Source organism: Leopardus geoffroyi, chromosome C3, assembly GCF_018350155.1.
Source record: "Leopardus geoffroyi isolate Oge1 chromosome C3, O.geoffroyi_Oge1_pat1.0, whole genome shotgun sequence".
In the NCBI taxonomy this organism is placed as follows: Eukaryota; Metazoa; Chordata; class Mammalia; order Carnivora; family Felidae; genus Leopardus; species Leopardus geoffroyi.
In genome coordinates this window covers 42,902,097-42,921,894 of record NC_059338.1, presented here as the reverse complement: position 1 = coordinate 42,921,894, position 19,798 = coordinate 42,902,097, and the positions used below count along the sequence as shown (strand labels likewise).

The 19,798-nt window shown below is 42.5% G+C and overlaps 1 protein-coding gene across 10 annotated transcripts in view; it reads right to left on the bottom strand.

Moving 5' to 3' along the window:
• CACNA1E (calcium voltage-gated channel subunit alpha1 E) overlaps positions 1 to 19,798 on the bottom strand; it is a 497,854-nt gene that overhangs the window by 144,345 nt on the left and 333,711 nt on the right. For all 10 annotated transcript variants that reach the window (XM_045452580.1, XM_045452585.1, XM_045452576.1 and 7 more), the window contains exon 9: positions 9,415 to 9,518. In XM_045452580.1, coding sequence (XP_045308536.1) covers positions 9,415 to 9,518 — 104 coding nt within the window. The remainder of the gene's footprint in view (positions 1 to 9,414; positions 9,519 to 19,798) is intronic.

Here is a 19,798-nt window from a genome sequence, read left to right as displayed (position 1 = left end):
AAAATATACGGTATATATATATTAAATAAATTGCTTTGGAGAGGGCTAAAACCCTGAATCTGTTTGAATTTAGATTCCATTACATATATTTTAAATTATTTCCTTAATCAATCTACAATCTCCTTATTTTATCTTTGTGATCTCAGTCTAGCAAAGTGTCTTGTGTATAGTAAATACTCAATAAGCATTTGCTGAATTGCACTTAATTCTCAAACCCACTCAGCAAATGAGTTGGTGGCAGGACAGACAGACAGCTGTGGCCATGCTTGTTATGGGAACCATTCCACTCACTCAAGAGATGGAACCAGAAGAATTCCTCCTCTAATAGGGAAAGTTCACCACTCCCCATTAGTCCTTAAGGCAAGAGGATCTGGACAGTGGGTCTTGGCATTTTATACCCTCTATGTACCAGGTCACACTGCGTACATGAAGACTAGTGTATGTGAATAAGTGTGTGCGTGAATGCATGTGCAGATTAAAACTCACACTAAAGTCTGTATGGACAGGATACTCTAGGCTAACCCTCAGCAGCCTTTCTCTAGTTGTGCCATGTTGTCAATATCCCTGGATGGAGGCCACATGATACGTTTAAAAACACATGGAAGCAAAGATGCTTTGAAGACTATGACATGCTTTACATACATGAGGTTTCCAATTGCTTCCGGTGTGCATTAAGCATCGTTGGCCTGGCTGTCCCTGTCCCAGTTTGGAGACAGCACAACTGCTCCCCCAAGCCTACCTTCCTCCCTCCAGAAGCCCTGGGAGCAGTGGATAGAGGCAATGGGCTAGCTTAGGGCCATTTTCTGTTTGTGTGTGCCTTCTGCCCTGTAGTCCTGTGCTTATGCAGTTCTGGTTTGTTTCCATGGAGACAGGAAGCTCTGCTTCTCTTCAAGCCTAAGCTAATGGTTTTCATCAAATCCCATTTCCTCTGAGACAAGTAAAAACACTGCAATGCTTCTATCTATACTTCCTCTTTAAATACATCGAGGGTGACCAACTTACCTCACAGCCCTCCTTTCACTGAGTCCCATGCCTCTGAGATGGGTGGCTCAGTTACTTGCACACTTCGTATCCAGTGAGTCATGAGCACTGGCATAGGCTGCCTGCCCCCTCTCGCTCAGACTCATCTCGTCATTTGCCCAACATAGGGGCTCTTCCTTCCACTGCCTTCTTTCTCTGCTTTAGGAAAGCCTTCTCATATAACATTCAAACTGCCTTCAGGTCACTGGGAACATGTCCCCTGGAAATAAAATCTCCAGAGCTTTTCTCTAGCTTTCAAGTGCAACTCCCAACCAACTGCTTACTCAAAAGAGAAAGTCTACATCCTCTCCAGAGGCATGTGAGAACCAGACCAAGCAGAAGAGAGCATCCTTGGCCCTCTGTACACAGAACTAGCTACTGCTAAACCCTCTGCAGACACTGGTAAAACTCCATATGTGTTGAACATCAGAATGTGAAAAAGAAACAGGGACAGAAATATTTCACTCCCAGCCTGTAAGGCCCCTATTGTTAACACTCTTTTAAATGTCAGAATTTATTTACACCAGCTGTTCCCAGCTGCTGTTTTCACTTCCTAGGCTACTCCAGAAGTGCTAAGGAGACATATGCCATCCCGGGTCTGTTTCATCTCCCAACCTGAGGAGGCTGTCTCCCCATCAGAGGGGAGCTGATGATCTCACAGCCTGTTCACACAAAATATCACAGGCTGCTACTCAGATGATAGCCACCTAGACCTAACAGGTGGAGAAAATAAATGTCAGTATTATCAAAGGACATAAGAGCTAATGGCTACTCGATGCTAGACCCTGGGCTAGGTCTCTGTCAATGAAAGACATTACTATCCCATTTTACAGACAAGGAGGTGAGCTCAGAGTAATTTATCCAAATGCACAATGCTGGTAAGTGGCAAGATTAGAGTCTCACTCATGACTGTCACATGCCAAAAGATCACGCTTCCACCAATGTGCCACTCTTTCCCACCCAGAGAAGGATGTAGGAGAACTAAAAGAAACAACTCCAAACCAGAGATGGTCTATCAGATTGGATACAGTTAGACATAGAAATTGTGCTGGAGGGCAGTGCTCTGTCCTAGTTCTAGCTCTGTTAAAGTATGTCTTGAACCCATATAGAAGCCTTATTTGGAACATGGTTGATTTGTTCACATAGCATCTATTTCCCTCCCTCTTCAAATAGTAAGAACAGGGCTTGAATTTTCTAAATTAACCATGGACACACTTTGGAAACAAGTAGGGATAAAGAACATCAAGTAAGATTACATAAATAAGAGATTCTCCCCTCTGCATAAATACATGACAAACGAAGTCTATGGTCAAGCTCCTTCCATACGTAGTCACTGAGAGATAGTATCTGAGTTGTAGGTACAGGCAATATGGAGCAAATGACCTAGAGCAGTGCTTGGACATAAAGGATGTCAATAAATGCTCACTGAATGAGTAAATATATAAGAAGTCCCATTACATCTTATGACTTTCCACTCAAGATGCACAGTATTAAGAACGTCTTCACAGTGCTTCCTGCTTTTCTTTCATAACCATTTCACAAGTCACCACAGGCTCTCAATACCACATACTTGGACTAGTATGGTCATTTCCTCCTTAATCCTAGTGAATCTGGTCTCTCTCCATGTCAATGCTTCCCCCACTGATGCTAGATAAATGGTCTTATATATTCCTTTCACCCCACACTTTTCTGTATATGCAGTAATTTTACTTTAAAATTTTATTTCTATCTTTCTCAAGGTATGCACATTGACTTTTAAACTCAAATATTTTTTAAAAACTTATCATGAAGAGATAGCCATCTACTGCCACACCTCTCCCCACCCCTGACTCTCACTCCCCAGAAACCATCATTTGTAAGTTGTACCTGTATTTTTTTCTAGTATCCTTTTTTAATTTTTTGATTTTATACCTCCATAATTGATATTTCTGTATCTTTAAAAATTTTAATGTTTGTTTACTTTTGAGAGAGAGACAGAGGAAGAGTGGGGGAGGAGCAGAGAGAGAGACAGACAGACAGACAGACAGAATCTGAAGCAGGATCCAGGCTCTGATCTGTCAGAACAGAGCCCAATGTGGGGCTTGAGCCCACAAACTGCAAGATTATGACCTGAGGCAAAGTTGGTCGCTTAACCGACTGAGCCATGCAGGCACCCCTATTTTTCAATTTAGGATACTGCTTAAAGACTTTCTCACTATGGAACCTAAGATTTTAGTCTTTGACATTCCCTTCCCCTCCCCTTATTTATCTTCCCCCATCCTCTCAAGGCAATTATAACACCATACGGGGTCATTTCACAATCCATTAAGGCTCAGCTACACACAAAACTAACTTACTATGCTTACATGTCTCTAGTGGTAACTCTTTTGTATTTTGTGGAGTTGCTCAGATGGAGGTGTGTGCATATAAATACATATATGAATATGTTTATACATAATTCAAACATTTATATATATATATACATATATATATAAATTATATATTCATATATATAATCTTCACAAAACCTTTGAACTTTTCTGAATACAATGTACATCAGGGAATAACTTGCTTAATTCTTTCCTTAAAGATATCATTCTTAAGCTCTCTGTCATCCTATCCAAATCTGAATTTGCTGCTCTCTAGGTCTTCTGACAGTTATCATTGTAGACTTCCCTTCATAATCATCCTGGAATCCCCTTTGCCTGTTTTCTCTATTGAATCCCTTGTTTGCATGAATATCATGTCCTTCTCTTTCTTCAATTAATTCCTTATTTTTAGAGATTCACATTCTCCAGTAACTTCTTCAGAAAGATAGTCTCAAAATACTGCCATTCTATTCTCAGAAATTATTGCTATTTTGGCTGGGTATAGATTTCTATCTTGGAAATTTTTTTCCTTCAGAAATATTTAGGAACTTTTCTGTTCAATTCTAACTTTAAGTATCATTGAGAAGCCCAAAGCCACCCTAACTCCTGATTCTTTGTTGTTAAAATATATTGCCTTCCCAATAACCAGAAGCTTTTGGAATATTATCTTTATTCAGATGTTCTGAAATTTTATGATGATTTATCTTGGTGTGTGGTCTCTTTTCATTAGTTGTGTCAAATGCTAGTGAGCATTTTTATTATTATTAATTAAATTAATTTGTTCCCTTTTATATCCATACCCTCTTCCCATATTTCGGCTATACAAACTGCCCTTACAATAGACAGGTTTCCTCTGCTATCTGAAAGTTTACTTTACACCACTTCACTTTCATGAAAAAACCACATTAGTACATATTTTTGGTAACTGAAAAAAATCCAAAGAGCATTTTTGCTTTTACAAAATGGTAATTGTTTCTTTGTTTTACACCACATTGGTATATGAAAGTTTTCACAAGAATGCTCTACTTTCAAATAAACACCAAAAAAAAATCTGATTAAAAAATCGAGAGGACCTGAATAGACATTTTTTCCAGAGACAATGTACACATGGCCAACAGTCACAAAGATGCTCAACATCACTAATCAAAGAAATGAAAGTCAAAACCATAATTAGGTATCATACCACACCAGTCAGAATGGCTAGTAGCAAAAAGGATAAGAAGTAAGTGTTAGCAAGGAGAAAAGTGAACCCTTGTGCACTGTTGGTAGGAATGTAAGTTGGTTCAACCACTGTGGTAAATAATATGGAGTTTCCTCAAAAATTTAAAAACAGAAACACCATATGATCCATTAATTCCACTACCAGATATTTACCCAAAAAAAATGAAAACACTAATTTGAAAAGATATAAGCACCCCTATGTTATTGCAGCATGATTTACAACAGCCAGGATATGGAAGTAACTCAAGTGTCCATCCACAGAGAAATGGATAAAGAATATGTGGCATACATAGACAATGGAGTATTACTAAGTAATAAAAAAGAATGGGGTCTTGCCACTTGTGACAACATGGATGGACATAGGGTATATTATGTGAAGTGAAATAAGTCAGAGAAAGAAAAACGGCACATGATTTCACTTATATGTGAAATATAAAAAAACAAAACAAATGAAAAAACAAACAAAAACCAGATTCTTAAATATAGACAACTCGTGGTTGTCAGAGAGGGGAAGTAAGTGGGGTGGGGGGTGCAAAACAGATAAAAAGATTAAGAGTTACACATTTTCAGTTATAAAACAAGTAAGTCATGAAGCCAAATAGTACAGCAAAGGGAATATAATCAATTATATTGTAATAACGTTGTATGGTGACTACACTTATCATAGTAAGTGCCAAGTAATGTATAGAATTGTTGAATCAATAGACTGTACATCTGAAACTACTTTAAAATTTCATGTTAAAGGGGGCATCTGGGTGGCTCAGTCAGTTAAGTGTCCGACTTAGGCTCAGGTCATTATCTCATGGCTTGTGGGTTTGAGCTCTGTGTCGGGCTCTGTGCTGACAGCCCAGAGCCTGGAGCCCACTTAGGATTCTGTGTCTCCCTCTCTCTCTGCCCCTCCCCTGCTCACACTCTGTCTCTCTCTCCTCCAAAATTAAATAAACTTAAAAAAAAAAAAAGAATGCTCTACTTTCAAGAGAAACTTGTACTCAATGTATACTTTTATTGAATGCATTCTTACAATCTATGTATTTTGTGTGTATGTATTTTTACATGCATTATACTATACTACTTCTTGTTTTCACTAAATTTTATGCTTTTAAGATACTCTATGTTGTCGTGTGTACATAGTATTTGTTGCTCCTAACTGCTGCATAGTATGTCATGGGATGCATCCCACAGTTTACCCATGTACTTTACCAACTGTGGATGCCCAGGTTCTCTCCAACTTCCCATCACCAAAAACTAATGCTGGAAAGAATATCCTTGCACATGTTCCAACAGACTTTTACTCTGGCAATGTGTGTTTACTGATTCTGGAAACATTTTTAGTATTTTTACTTGTAAGTTTCTCCCTGCCCTCTTCCCTGTTCTCTTTATGGATTCTTATAAGTTGAATGTTGGACTAACCCTCTGATTTTTTAAAAAATTTTTGTTCTACTTTCTAGGTGCTTTCATTAATCTTGTATTCCAACCATTTACTCCTCATTATTTTCATTACATATTTACATTTTTTTACATTAATTCGTGTTGCATTAATGAAATTTTACATTATTTATTTTACATTAATTTCCAAGGGCTCTTCTTAACTGCTAAATGTTCTCCTTTTTTTATTTTTTATTCTGTGATTAAAATTATTTCTCTTCGACCTCTGCTAATATCAATTACACTTTTTAAGAGTTATCTTTTGTACCCTCCATCATTCATATTCCCTCAAGTCCTTTTTTTTTTTTTTAAGAGAGAGGGAGTGCATGCCAGGGAGAGGGGTAGAGGGATTGGGGGAGAGAATCTTAAGCAGGCTCCATGCTCAGCACAGAGCCCAACACTGTACTCAATTTCATGACCTTGGGATCATGACTGAAGCTGAAATCAAGAGTCAGATGCTCAACTGACTAACCAGGCGCCCCCTCAAGTTCCTTTTTTCTGTATATTATTTTGTTTTTGTCTTTTGTTTTGGATATCTTTTTCCAATGCTGATGATCCCTACTCTGCCTTAATATTTAAGAGCAGTGTCAAAAAAGCTTATTAGAAACTCTTGTGTGGATGGCTGGAGCTTGTAGAATGATAAGTGTAATGGGTTGAATGACCCTGCAAAAAAATGTATGTCCACATCCTAATTCCTGTATCCTATGAATGTTACCTTATTTGGGAAAAAAGTCCTTGCAGATGTAATTAAGTTAAGGGTCTTGAGAAACCCTAAATCCAATGACAAATGTCCTCATAAGAAAGAGGCCCAGGGAGATTTTAGACAAAAGACAAGGAGGCAATGTGACCACAGAGGCAGAGACCAGGGTGATGTAGCCACTAGCCAAGGAATACTTGGGAGTCACCAGTGACTGGAAAAGGAAGGAAATAAATTCACCCCTAGAGCCCTTAGAGGAAGTAAGACCCTGCCATATTTTGGACCTCTAGCATCCAGAACTATGAGAGAATTAATTTTATTCACAGTGTGAAGCCACTTAGTTGTGTTCATTTGTTGTGGCAGCCACAGGAAACTAATATGAGCCTCACTGAGGGCAATGGGTGGGAACCGTTTCTCTGGCCATCCTCAGGTATCAGTACACATAATATTCTTCTCTTAAGATGGATGGTTTCCTCATAGAGGAACCCTACTAACCCTTACCATACCAGATTGATCCACTTCTGAGAGTTAAGAGTAGGCAGATGTGGGCTGGAAGCATGACATTCAGTTTGTGGACTTTCATTCCAACATATCAACCCTACCCTCAGAAGCACCTGATGTTACCATTGCAAATTTTTGATTCAGCCTCTACAGAGATAGTAAGTCTTCTGACTTTGGCTGGGGTGGGGGTTGGACAGGGCAGACACCTGTGAGACTTGTTTGGGGCTAGATATCTAGGGTGTTACATAGATGGGGATAGAGATCTAGGGTGTTGGATAGATGTCCTCTAAGTGTTCCTTATGAGGACTTTTGACCAATCCTCTTGTTTTTAGTGCCATCCATATTTCATCTCTCAGACATATGTGGTGCCTTGAATTCTGGAGGCTTTCCAGGACTGTGGAAGGTTCGGAAGGAAAATCATTTTGCCTTTTTATTGGCATTCCTCACCAAAGGCAGTTAAACCTCAGCTTTCCCACCACTAGATCAGTTACCATTTACTCTCTGCCTTCAAAAATTTTGTTGACCTCTCTCATCTGTTGTCATTTCCTCTCCCATTCTGTCACTGTGCCCTTCTTAAATTATTTTTTCCTGTGTTAGTAGAATTACAAGACATGGTGAATTTCATTCAACCTTCTATGTTTAACAGAAGCACCACCTTGTAATTTCCATTTGAAGAACTTATGCTACTCAGAGAAGAAATTAAATTCATTTTTGCTTAGAAAAATGTAAGACCTTCTAAAATCAACCCCTGTTGTAGCTCTATTTTACACTTTACATTTCCCAAATGCTCTAGGTAAATTAGGCTCATTATAATCCTTTCCTATTGCAAGATGAGTCCCATTTCTTCAATTTTTCTTATGGTGTGGTGCTCTCATTCATGGAATGTTCACTCACATATATCCTATTTTATCCTATTACATATTGTGTGTCCCAAGCAAAATCTCAGTCCTTCATGAAGCAATTCCTAATAATCTCAGACTATATAATAGATTTGTTCGTTGCCCCAAATTATCTGTATCTCATATTAGTCAGTAAAAGAATTCCATTCCCTGTCTAAATGTTTGTGCCCTGTCCCCAAAACACAGTTATATATATATATATATATATATATATATATATATATATATATATATATATATATATAATTTTTTATTATATATATAAAATTTATTGTCAAATTGGTTTCCATACAACACCCAGTGCTCATCGCAACAGGTGCCCTCCTCAATGCCCACGCCCACTTTCCCCTCTCCCCCACCCCCCATCAACCCTCAGTTTGTTCTCAGTATTTTCGAGTCTCTTATGGTTTGCCTCCTTCCGTCTCTAACATTTTTGTCCCCTTCCCCTCCCCACTGGTCTTCTGTTAAGTTTCTCAGGATCCACATATGAGTGAAACATATGGTATCTTTCTCTGCCTGACTTATTTCACTTAGCATAACACTCTCCAGTTCCATCCACGTTGGATAGGAACCATGCCTTAGACTTTATGTGCTCTTTGCTATGCTTACCATGGCTTTAGAGACTGAGTACTTGCTGACTGATGTACACTAATCCAAGCTACAAATATGGAATTTGATGTTCAATAAATGATAGAGTAGGAATCTTTGGGGGTAAAACCTCTATCTTATTCAACCTCACATCCCTCACAACTAGCTTGGTGTTGGACAAAGAAGTTCGATGACTGCTGAATGACTGAATGAAAGGATGTATATGAATCAATGAACTCTCACTGGATACTATATTCAACGTTGTACCTGGCTTAAATATTTTTTTAACTCATAAGAAAAATAAAGACGGGGGCGCCTGGGTGGCGCAGTCGGTTAAGCGTCCGACTTCAGCCAGGTCACGATCTCGCGGTCCGTGAGTTCGAGCCCCGCGTCAGGCTCTGGGCTGATGGCTCAGAGCCTGGAGCCTGTTTCCGATTCTGTGTCTCCCTCTCTCTCTGCCCCTACCCCGTTCATGCTCTGTCTCTCTCTGTCCCAAAAATAAATAAACATTGAAAAAAAAAATAATTTAAAAAAAAAAAAATAAAAAAAATAAAGACGATTAAACAACGTGCACTACTGCATTTCCAGCATCTCGAATAGCACCTCACACAGGGGCTGCCCTAAAGGGAGGTTAAATGAATGAACTGGCCAGTAGTCCAGAGCATTAGTTTACAGTTGGAAAGAAGTTAAGAGGAGAGAGGAACATCTGGCTTACCCGGAAAGCACTCCCAGAACGAGGTTGAGAACAAAGAAGGATCCAATGATGATGAGGGGGATGAAGTACAGCCAATTCCAGGTGGCTCCTAAGGCATCATTGGTCTGAAAGAAAGAATAACGCTTCCTTAATATTTTACCAAAACCATGTGCCAGAAGAAGGCTTCCATTCCTGAAGTTTCACATATAGGGTGATATAACAAGCACAGAGCAATACAGTTAAACGCTGCCTGCTTTATTCCCAGTTTGGTGTTATTGTGGGTTAACTCATATTCTCCCATGTACACAGTACAGGACACTGCATTAGCCTCACACAACACCCTGAGTAGGAGCGGTCCAACACCCTTACTTAACAGCTAAGATAACTGAACCCAGAGAGGTCAAGTACTTTTCCAAGATCAGACAAACAGTTGCTGGTTTTTATAGCGTTTAACGAAGTGGGTTCTAAGCTTTTGCAGTCTAAATTGGGCAAATTCTCAAATATCAGAGGCAAGCTGTGCCCATCTACTCCATGGATGCTGGCAAAAGCCTGGACAGGACTGCTTGGGAGACATTATTGTCATCCACATCCTGCTCAGTCCTTGACCCTGCACTCTTTCTTTCTTCTATCACAGTCCAATAGTACAGAGCTGGCTCAGGCTTGGGCCCAACAAGGCTCTGGACAGAATAAGGAATAAATCTAGATTTAAAGATCAATGCTTTCCTCTCTAATCCGAACACACAGTGAAGTGAAAAATGCATGGAAATCCATATTCTGGATTCTTATACTACAAGTGAGATTCATGGCCCCTGAATACTTAGAGGCTGAGGGAGGATTACACCACATGGCTTAGCCAAAAGAAGCAACCCTTGGCAGGATGTCTTATTAGCACCTAGGAACCGTTTGGGAGCGTTTTGAAAAGTCTTCTCTAACACTTCAGCCTCTCAACTAAACTTCACCTTGACCCTTCCTCCCCATAATATCAATCCCAAATCTTTCTAAACAGTCTCCTTGAATTGCATTTTATATATGCAGGCTTTTGAAATCCCCCTCCAACCCCACACCAGCCCCTCACATGCAAATTGTAATACCCATTTGAAACAATTAAAAGATATTTTATTCTTAATTCACTGGAGAAACAACGCCATGAAAGTCAAATGCCATGACTAAAATTCACAGGCTAAATTACTAAAATTAAGATCTGAACTCAGAATTTCTATGACAAAATGCTTCTTATCCCTGTGATTTACCTTTTCCTCTTCTCACTGCTAAGCTTTACAAACATAAGTTTGATTCATTGCCCTCATGCTTCTGGTGGTCTCTAAGGACATTCTTTCTTTTCTCTCAAATTATCTAATTTTCTTTCTGCCTCCTATTGAAATATGTCAGTCCACAGAATATAGCTTCCCACTGATCATGGAAGCTATCACTGCACAGTAGAATTTTCCATTAAAAATAGCTTTTAAGACAACCTCTTTCACCAAACTTGTATCTTTTGTCTTGCCCCCACACTGTTCAGAGACGGATGATTGCAAATGAAGCAGAATATAAGTTAAAAACAAACACCATCTGAATTGTATGGGACAAAAGTAGGGATCTGCCAGTTTCAGTCTGTAAGTTCTAACTCTTTGGTTCAAACAGGTCTGATCAGTTAAATGCAAGCAGGGAACATGTGGGCCAGACCTCAAAGAAAACTCCTCCTGATTATCAGAAAGAAGATGCAGAAGAACTAGTTATCAAGGGCCACAAGGGATTTTAAAGAACATAAGAAGCTGTTTTTTGGGTTTTTTTTGTTTGTTTTTTTTTTTTTTTGTTTTTTTGTTTTTTTTTTTTCCCGGGACAGTTGAGACATGGTCCTTCCTGTGAGCTGAAGGATAGGATCACAGGATCCATGTATAAATAGCTCTACCTTTATTCATGATTACAAATGCAACATTTTTGTAAAGACTGGTTAGCTCAGAGGGCTCACCAGTGGTGCACCAGAAGTTGGATTGACTATATGGTTTAGCCAGAGTACCACCCCCCCCCCCCCCCCCCCCCGCCCCTGGCCCCAGCATTCTTTGGCAGCAAGGACTAAGTCTGCTCCCAGCACCCAGATCAGGGCTCAGCTGCCAATAAACATTAGTTGGTACCAGCAATGGAAAGGATGAAATTGTGACTGTTAAGGTGTCTTTGGTCCCAGGGGTGACTGAGCTACTGTTTGAGGATGGCTAGAGCAATTTCAGTTGGGTGATGATTTGCCAGAGACACTGTAGAGTGAGTAACATTTCCCAAAAAGCGTTCTCACTGCTAGTGATCTGCAAGATGTTAATGTGTTCTGTGGAAAATGAGCTTCTGTGACCAAAGAGACTTAGGAAACACAACAGATTATACTTTCCCCTTAGCCTGTGGGAAGACTCATGAAAGGCACATTACTAACTTCAATATCATTTCATACACTTCCTTGATTATGAAACCCCTCTTTTTGAAGAAAATCTATTAACACATGAGGAAATACAGCCTGTGAAATGCAGGGATAAGAAGACTCTTCTCATGAGCCCAAAGTCTAGAATGCACTTCCCAGTTCTCCCAGAAAAAAACAATGACAAGAACAGTGCCTCTTTATCCACGTGTTGTGAGAATGTTTTGGTTTGGGTTTAACCCACCTTAAGGCAAGAATCTTAACTGTCTATTCATTTCTATACCTGGCACCTAATGAAGTGTTTGGCACATGGAGTGTGTGTGGTTCAACTACTCAATAAACAACCACAATTTGAATAAGAGAATTCTCGTGTTTAAAATGAATCAAAAAAAAAAAAAACCCACAAAACTTTCATTCTGATAGTCTCCTTTCAAGCTTTGTCTGAATTGTTTTTTTAAGAAAAACTGTCCTCCACTATGGCATTGGGACCTGTCTGATGAGAAGAAGAGGAGGAAGGGGAAGAGAAAGAAAAAGACTAGGAGGACACCAAGGCCAGGGGCACTATCCCCTGAGGGAATTATTACAGATGACTGACAGCTTAAAAGGTTCTTCTGGAGAAAGCAGCTTGACAGCGCCCTGAGATTATTCACAAACCTTTTAATAGACTTTCCGCACCCTCTCTACACCTCTCTCCTCTCCCTTGGGTTTCCTCCCATTTCTTCCCCTCCCATCTTTCCCCACCAGGAGGCCTCACCCTCATCTCACATGCCCTTCAGTGGATCAATGACAAATCCAGCAGGACAAGGGGATATAGCTCAGCAGGAAGTGGGCAAAGGACTTCCCATTTCCCTCCCCCACAATGACATGGTTCTTTCTGATGCTAATTAGAACTCCAATCTCCTTCTGATTCATTATTAAAACCTTAAAATTATCCAGTGGAGGAGAGACAACTACTAAAGTGTCTTTTGAGATTGAAAAAGAAGAAAGTAATCGACAACTCTCAAGTGAGCAAAAGCCCCGAAACCATGTGAGGCGGGAGTCAGGAACACCAAGGAGAAAGTTGCCAGTGTAATAACCTCAGAGCTATGAGTGTGTTTTCTCTCAGGTGTTCCTGTGCCTGTGTCACAGTAGGAGGGGGAAGAGAGGAAGGCTGCCTAGGTGAGAAGCTCTCTCTCTCTCATCCTTTCTCCAAACTCCTCTGCTTCTGTGACTCTGACAAGCTGCTTGCATGTGGGATCATCACACTCTACTTACCCTGGTGACTCTTCCTTCAGGAACAGAGGATGGCCATGCTAAATGTTCTGAGCAAGATGCTGGGGAAGGAGACCCACAGCCTTCTGAACATGTTCCACTAGATTCTGGCCCAAGAGTCTCACAGTAGAACCTTCCCTGCCCAGACCGCTGCTGTGGAGCAGCTAAGTAAGTATAAACCAGGCTCCTCCCTGCAAAGAAGGCTGCACAAGGAGTGCCAGCCTCTTCATTCCCCACCATTCATGGAACACCTACTCTTTGTCAGCCATTACAGAACAGTGTTTTTCTTTGGGGCAATGTCCTCTTAGTTAAGGCGCTGATTCTCCTCCCACCCAACCCAGCCAAGCCCCTAGACTGGCAGGCTGACTGCTGTCTTTCTCACCTGCTGATTCCCCAAAAGACACACACATGTACACGTGCGCATGATGGGGGTAATGACAGACAGAGAAAGCAGTCGGGGGTGGCAGCCCGCCTGCACAGGGTGTGCTCAGCGGGTACCAGTCCTGACACCGTGAAATGTGTTCCTTTGGGAACCTGCCTGATTGGGGGTGGTGAGTGCACCCACTCCCTGTGTAAACAGGCACACATGGCAATTATCACATTAATCTCTGGAGAACTGGGGGAAATGGTAGAAGGTGGGGTGGGAGGAGCAGGATTGAGGAGAAAGAGGAGGATGGAGACAGCAAGATGAAGGGAGGAGGTCCAATGGTTCTCCCAGGCTGAAGCTGTATATGCAGAGCCAAGCCCCCACCCTTGAACTCAGGTCTCTATCAGGGTTCCACAGCGCTCTGGAGAATATACTGTTTTCCTTCTATGTACATGCCTTTCATAGAGGAGAGCCTCTTCTATGTACATGCCTCTCATAGAGCAAGTCTCACCAAGAGACTGAGTGAGCTGGGACTGGGGAAATGGGGGATGTGGATTCTAGGGTCATTTCAGGAAAGGAGAGGGTCTCTGGGACACACCTGCTTCCTAGGCTGGAGACAGCATCTGTTGGCAAGCCTGGACTGGCCTACAGAAGGGTTTCTCAGCCAGGGCACTGTTGGCATTTGGGCTGGATAATTCTTTGTTGGAGGGTAATTCTGGTTAATTCTGTCCCATGTGGTGCATTTGCAGGATCCCTGGCTTCTACCCACTAGATGCCAGTAGCACTCCCCCACCGGTGACAACCAAAGGTGTTTCTGGAATTGCCAAATGTCCTGAGGAATAAAAACAGTTTCCAGTGGAGAATGACAGGCTGAGTGGCTTTGTCCCAAGGAGAGATCTTTGGAATCACCAACCAATCTCAGGTCAAGACATGGTCAGAATGGCCACTGTAGGCTTCCAAAAAGGCCAGCCCATCCATCTCAGCAAAAGCATCTGTCCAAGGCCTCTGCTGATACCCCAGGGAGAGAAAGTTCAGGAAGGGCAAGCATGGGAATGAAAGGGACAGAAGCCAAAGGCTGGCTCCACCAGGTACCACCTTCCTCAAAGGGCAGCATACCGGGCATCCCCCAGTGGATGGCCTTCCCTGGCCTCTGCTTAATTCCAGCACCAAGTGTGACAGCTCCTCTTCCACCCTCAAGGGACCTGGGGTTCATGTTTTGGAGCCAGAATGCCATATTTTGTTCAACAAATTTGTGGACCATGTACTTTGTGACAGATAATCTCCTAGGTGTTGGGGATAAATGATGAGCAAAACAGCATCAGGTCCTGGCTGTTGTGAAACACAGCACAACAAGGGACCTGCATTAAATAGATGAGGAACACATATACACATACAACCTTCAGCTGTTTGCTATGAAGGGGCCACACTGGGCAGGGATGCAAAGGGGCATTTGATCTGGTCTAGGTGATCAGGCAAGGATTCCCTGGAACTTTCAATGAAGCTTTGAGAGAAAAGAATCACATGATAGTCTAACACACAACCCCTGGCTGAGACAGCAGAGGTCAGAAAGGCAGATAAAGGGTTTATTATGGAAGGGAAACAAAGAGGAGAAAAAGGTGATTAAGAAGTGCCAAGAAGGAGGGGGCACGTAAGAGAAAAAGGAGGATAGGGATGCCCTCTCAGAATGAACTCCTACCACCCTGTAACAGCAGCCTCCTTGCTCCTTTATGGATGTTATACTGAAACATCTATGCACCATAAGGGCACCCCTTGATGGATTTTTCCAAAGTGTACGTAATTGTCTGACCAGCATCCAGATAAGCCCAGTGCTTCCCTCATGCCCCATCCTAGACACCATCTCCCTTTCCTCAAATATAACATTAGCCTGACTTCTATTATCATCAATTATGTCAGTCTAATTGGAAAGCCATATCTAAGCACTTTCCCACATATGCTGAGCCATCCATTGAGCCATCTTTGCTTAGGACTTTAGCTTGCTCAGGAATTTACATTCAGAATAGCCCTCTCCCACCCTGCCTCCTACCCTGATCCCTGCCTGGCTCTCACCAACCTGGATGCCATAAGTTCTGTGCTGCTCCCATTAGGTACCCTTCACCTGCAGGTCACCCGTCCTCCAGCAGCCATATGTGTTGGCTCACACCTGGACCCATCTCAGAAGTTTGGCCTTAGATGACAAAACTGCCTCACCTGGGACTATACCTGCCCTTGGAGTGGGGGGACCTATATCCAATGACTAACTGACATAAGGGTATCAATGGCCCAGTGCCTCTTCCTCTGGGTGGGACCAACTCTGGGTTGCAATTCATACTCCTGACCTGCCTGTGGTATATGGCTGAGGTTAAAACTTCTGAAATCACATCTGTGTAATATTTTCTCCTGACCTATCCTGGTTCCCTCGTATCTTTACTGCTTTCTCTGGAAAGCAGTCACTCAAGAAATCATTGCCCCAGGAATCTGTCCCAGTACCTGTTTACAGGGAATCTGACTTAATACATTATACCCTCTCTCATCAGGTTGTTGTTGTTGTTGTTGTAACATTTATTCATTTTTGAGAAAGACAGGGCAGGAGCGAGGAGGGGCAGAGAGAAGGAGCACAGGATCTGAAGCAGGCTCCAGGCTCTGAGCTGTCCACACAGAGCCCAACACAGGCTCGAACCCACGGACTGCAAGATCATGACCTGAGCCAAAGTCAGATGCTTAACCAACTGAGCCACCCAGGTGCCTCTCTCATCAGGGTTTTGACCAACTTTACAAAGAGGCAACACCCCACCCCTGAGTCAAGAGTTGGATGGTGTTTCTAAGAGAAGAGCCATTTATACTCCTCTGACCACACTCACATTCCAGGAAAAGGACACAAAATGCTGACTCTACAACCACTGGGCAATTAAAGGCATATGGATTATCCAACTTGGTTCCCTGCATACCAAGAATTCCAGCAATGGTCTTGGAAGATTATGAGAACATGCTATCCAACCCATCATTTGGTGGAAGAGGAAACTGAGGCCCAAACGAGCAAAGTGACCTGGAGTCACAATGCAGAACCACAGTTGGTCAACTGCTTTAGAACTCTTCACTCTCCATATCTCATGTAGTCCCAGGTCTCTCTTTTTAAATTTTTTTAAAAAATGTTTATTTATTTTTGAGACAGAGGGAGACAGAGTACCAGTGGGGGAGGGGCAGAGAGAGAGGGAGACACAGAATCTGAAGCAGGCTCCAGGCTCTGAGCTGTCAGCACAGAGCCCAACGCGGGGCTCGAACCCATGAACTGTGAGATCATGACCTGAGCTGAAGTCAGACGCTTAACCGACTGAGCCACCCAGGCGCCCCTAGTCCCAGGTCTCTTAAATGCAATCCTAGCCATACTGTTACCACTTTCTGGGGGAGAACAAAAATAAATAGGAAAGCCAAAAACTAGGATCTGGCAGCCAGAAAGTAAGAGCTGTCTTTCCAGTCCTCGGGCAAGAAATAAGGGTAGAGGAGCAGGTGGAAAGAGTGAGGACAGAGAGCTCCAAGTAAAACACAACCACCTGCTGCTACCCGGCAAGGAGGCTGAACCTGTCAGTCCTGAAGGCAAAGCATTTTATTATGTCTCAGATTCCTGAGCATATTTAATCAACACTGTAAGCTTCCCCATACAAACAAGCTCCAAAGGCAGCATCTGGCTTAGCTAGGGGCCCGTTACAAGTAATCAAGACTCAGCACACATTCTGGTTGTTCCAAGCCCCTGAACTTGATGGCCAGGAGCCACTTTCTCTTGCTTGCCTGGATTGTCAGTGACTGTCACCAAGGATGCAGCAGTGCCTTATGCAAAAGCACCTCGAGGAGTAACTTCCTATTGGATATTTCACCACTTATTCCTCTCCTACTCTTGCCAGTGGGAAAACAGCAGAACCAGTTTGGCAACAAAAGCCAGGAAAAAAAACAGCACTCCCACCCTCGTCCACAGGCAGCAGTATGATGTGAATGAGACCAGGGTCAGGAGCTGCATACCAGGGAGCTCTGCTTAGCATCACGGGCAAGCAGTGCCCCATCCTGGGCATGGGTGGTGATCACCATTGGCACTGGGGAGACAAGCATTGATGCGTCAGTGAAAACCCATCCATACAGCTGGGAAGAGGACTCAAGTAATTGCCATCAAACTTAGAGAGTGTAAGTGGTGCCGCAACAGACCAGGAAGGCAGCCATGACTGTGTGTGTCCATATAAGCAAGGGCCTTAAAAACCCACATGGCCCAGGGCCCTGAAATCCTTAAAATCTCTTTGGAGAAATCCTAATAGTTCCAATATCATAGTTATGTGATGTTTATCCTGTCATCTCCCTTTTTGAGCTCTAGGCCAGAAGCCCAACACAGAGGAAGATCTTCTTGCATCTATGAGACTGGGCTTGGGTTACAGGAGGGGCTCAATATTTTCTTCTCTCTAGCTTTGTGTATGTTTGCAAATTTCTATAATAAAATGTTTTCAATTTTTCCAAAATTAAATTGAACAATTTACTTAAGTAGTTCAGGGTCATGTACAAATTTTAACAGTAAGTTCTGTTTTAGTCAAAATAGTGAAAAATGTTAACAGTGATGGTAACGGGGGTGGGAGTAGAAACGAGCGATTAAAATAAAAGTTTTTATACCTTTCTATACTTTGAAACTTACCTGCAGTAACTTTTTTTTAATAATGAAAGAAAACAAAGACTATTGGGGGAAAAAAAGAGGGAGGGCGGGACAGAGAGAGTGTGAGGAAAGGAGGGGGTGGGGTGAGAAAGAGAGAGGTTGGGGGAGAGGTCCTCCCTGCAACTGCAGCCCCAGATACTAGGCAGGCAGGCAGGCAGGCATTTTTGGAGTCACTGGAAACCAGGCCAGGGACAGTTGACCCTATGCGAAGCCATCCAGACTGGGATGCTGCTTTGCTCCGGGAAAAGGTGAGTGTGTTGTTCTGAAAGCACCATATGCTGCCTGGCCAAAGTACGTGACTGAAAGAGGAAATTAAAGAGGATGCATCCTATGATGATTAGCTAAAACACATCACCCTTTGACCCATTCTACAGGGCTTGCTGATGAGAGACTTGATGTACTGTTTCCAGAAAGTCGGGAAGCAAAAAGTGCTCAGAGATTGAAGGAAGAGTCTCAGAAGACTATTCCTTTGAGGCTCAGGGACAAAGGGTACATGAGGCTTGATCGAATCTGTACATTGGCAGAGCTTTGTGGAGGGTCCTTTGTATTCCAGAAAACTGTGCTGATGACACCAGGGCAACAGGTCTTTCACCAGTTCCTAGCTGGTTCTCTTCTCTATCTTATGGTCCTCAGGGATCAATCCTTCTAATTATAACCATTTGTTGCATTTCCATTGGTCCCCTGTCCCCTCCAGCTAACTAATGACTGCTTTCCATTCAGTATAAGAACTCAAATCTTTATCATCTTGCAGATTACAGAGATAGCACATACCCCTCATTTCACAGGTGAAGAACTGAGGATCGAAAGCTGAGTGAATGCTGAAAGATACTCCACTACTTGGCTATAGAAGAGCTGGGCGGTGGGGGGAGGGAGGGCGGGATGGTTCAGTCAGTTAAGGATCCAACTCTGGATTTCAACTCAGGTCATGATCTCATGGTTTTGTGAAATCGAGCCCTTAGGATTCTCTCTCTTCCATCAGCCACTCCCCCATTCATGTTCTCTCTCTCTCTCTCTTTCAAAACAAATACACTTAAAAAAGTATAACTGAGATGCAGGACTTCTGTCCTGCAGCCCACTCTGCACAGCACTTCTATACCACTTGGTTCAGTACTCAAACTATGTATCCATGGCGCCATTCCCTCTGGCTATTTTTTATGTAATTAACCTAGCCTCATGATCTCATTTGGAAGCTACACCAAGACATTTGAAGACAAATGTTGAAGACATTTGATGCTGTCTCCCACTTCTTCTGAACATTAAGAACACAGAGCTCAGACCTGTGAATACTCTCATCTGATTTAATGAAGAAAGGAGTGAGAGCAAAAGTGTCATGGAAGGGTTCCTGGGGCTGTACCTGGACTCAAAGCAGGAGGAGGATTTAGATTGGTCAATCAATGGAAGAACAAAATCTAAGGAGAAAGAAAGGGGTGGGAATAATAAGACCACAAATAGTTGCTGTTGGCAGTAGTTAGGACAGCAAGACAAGAAGCAGCAGGTCATGGACGACCCTGAATGGTGGCCTAAGTGTTTATTTAGATCTGCTCACTCCCTATCCCCTCCCTCTGCCAAACCATGAGCTTTCTCATACTGGAAAACACTCCTTGGCCTTTATAAGGCTTGCCTTAAGCACACCACTCTACTTCACTCTGGAATTGCCCCAGCACTTAGGCACACCCCACATAGCATATACATTTAACACTTT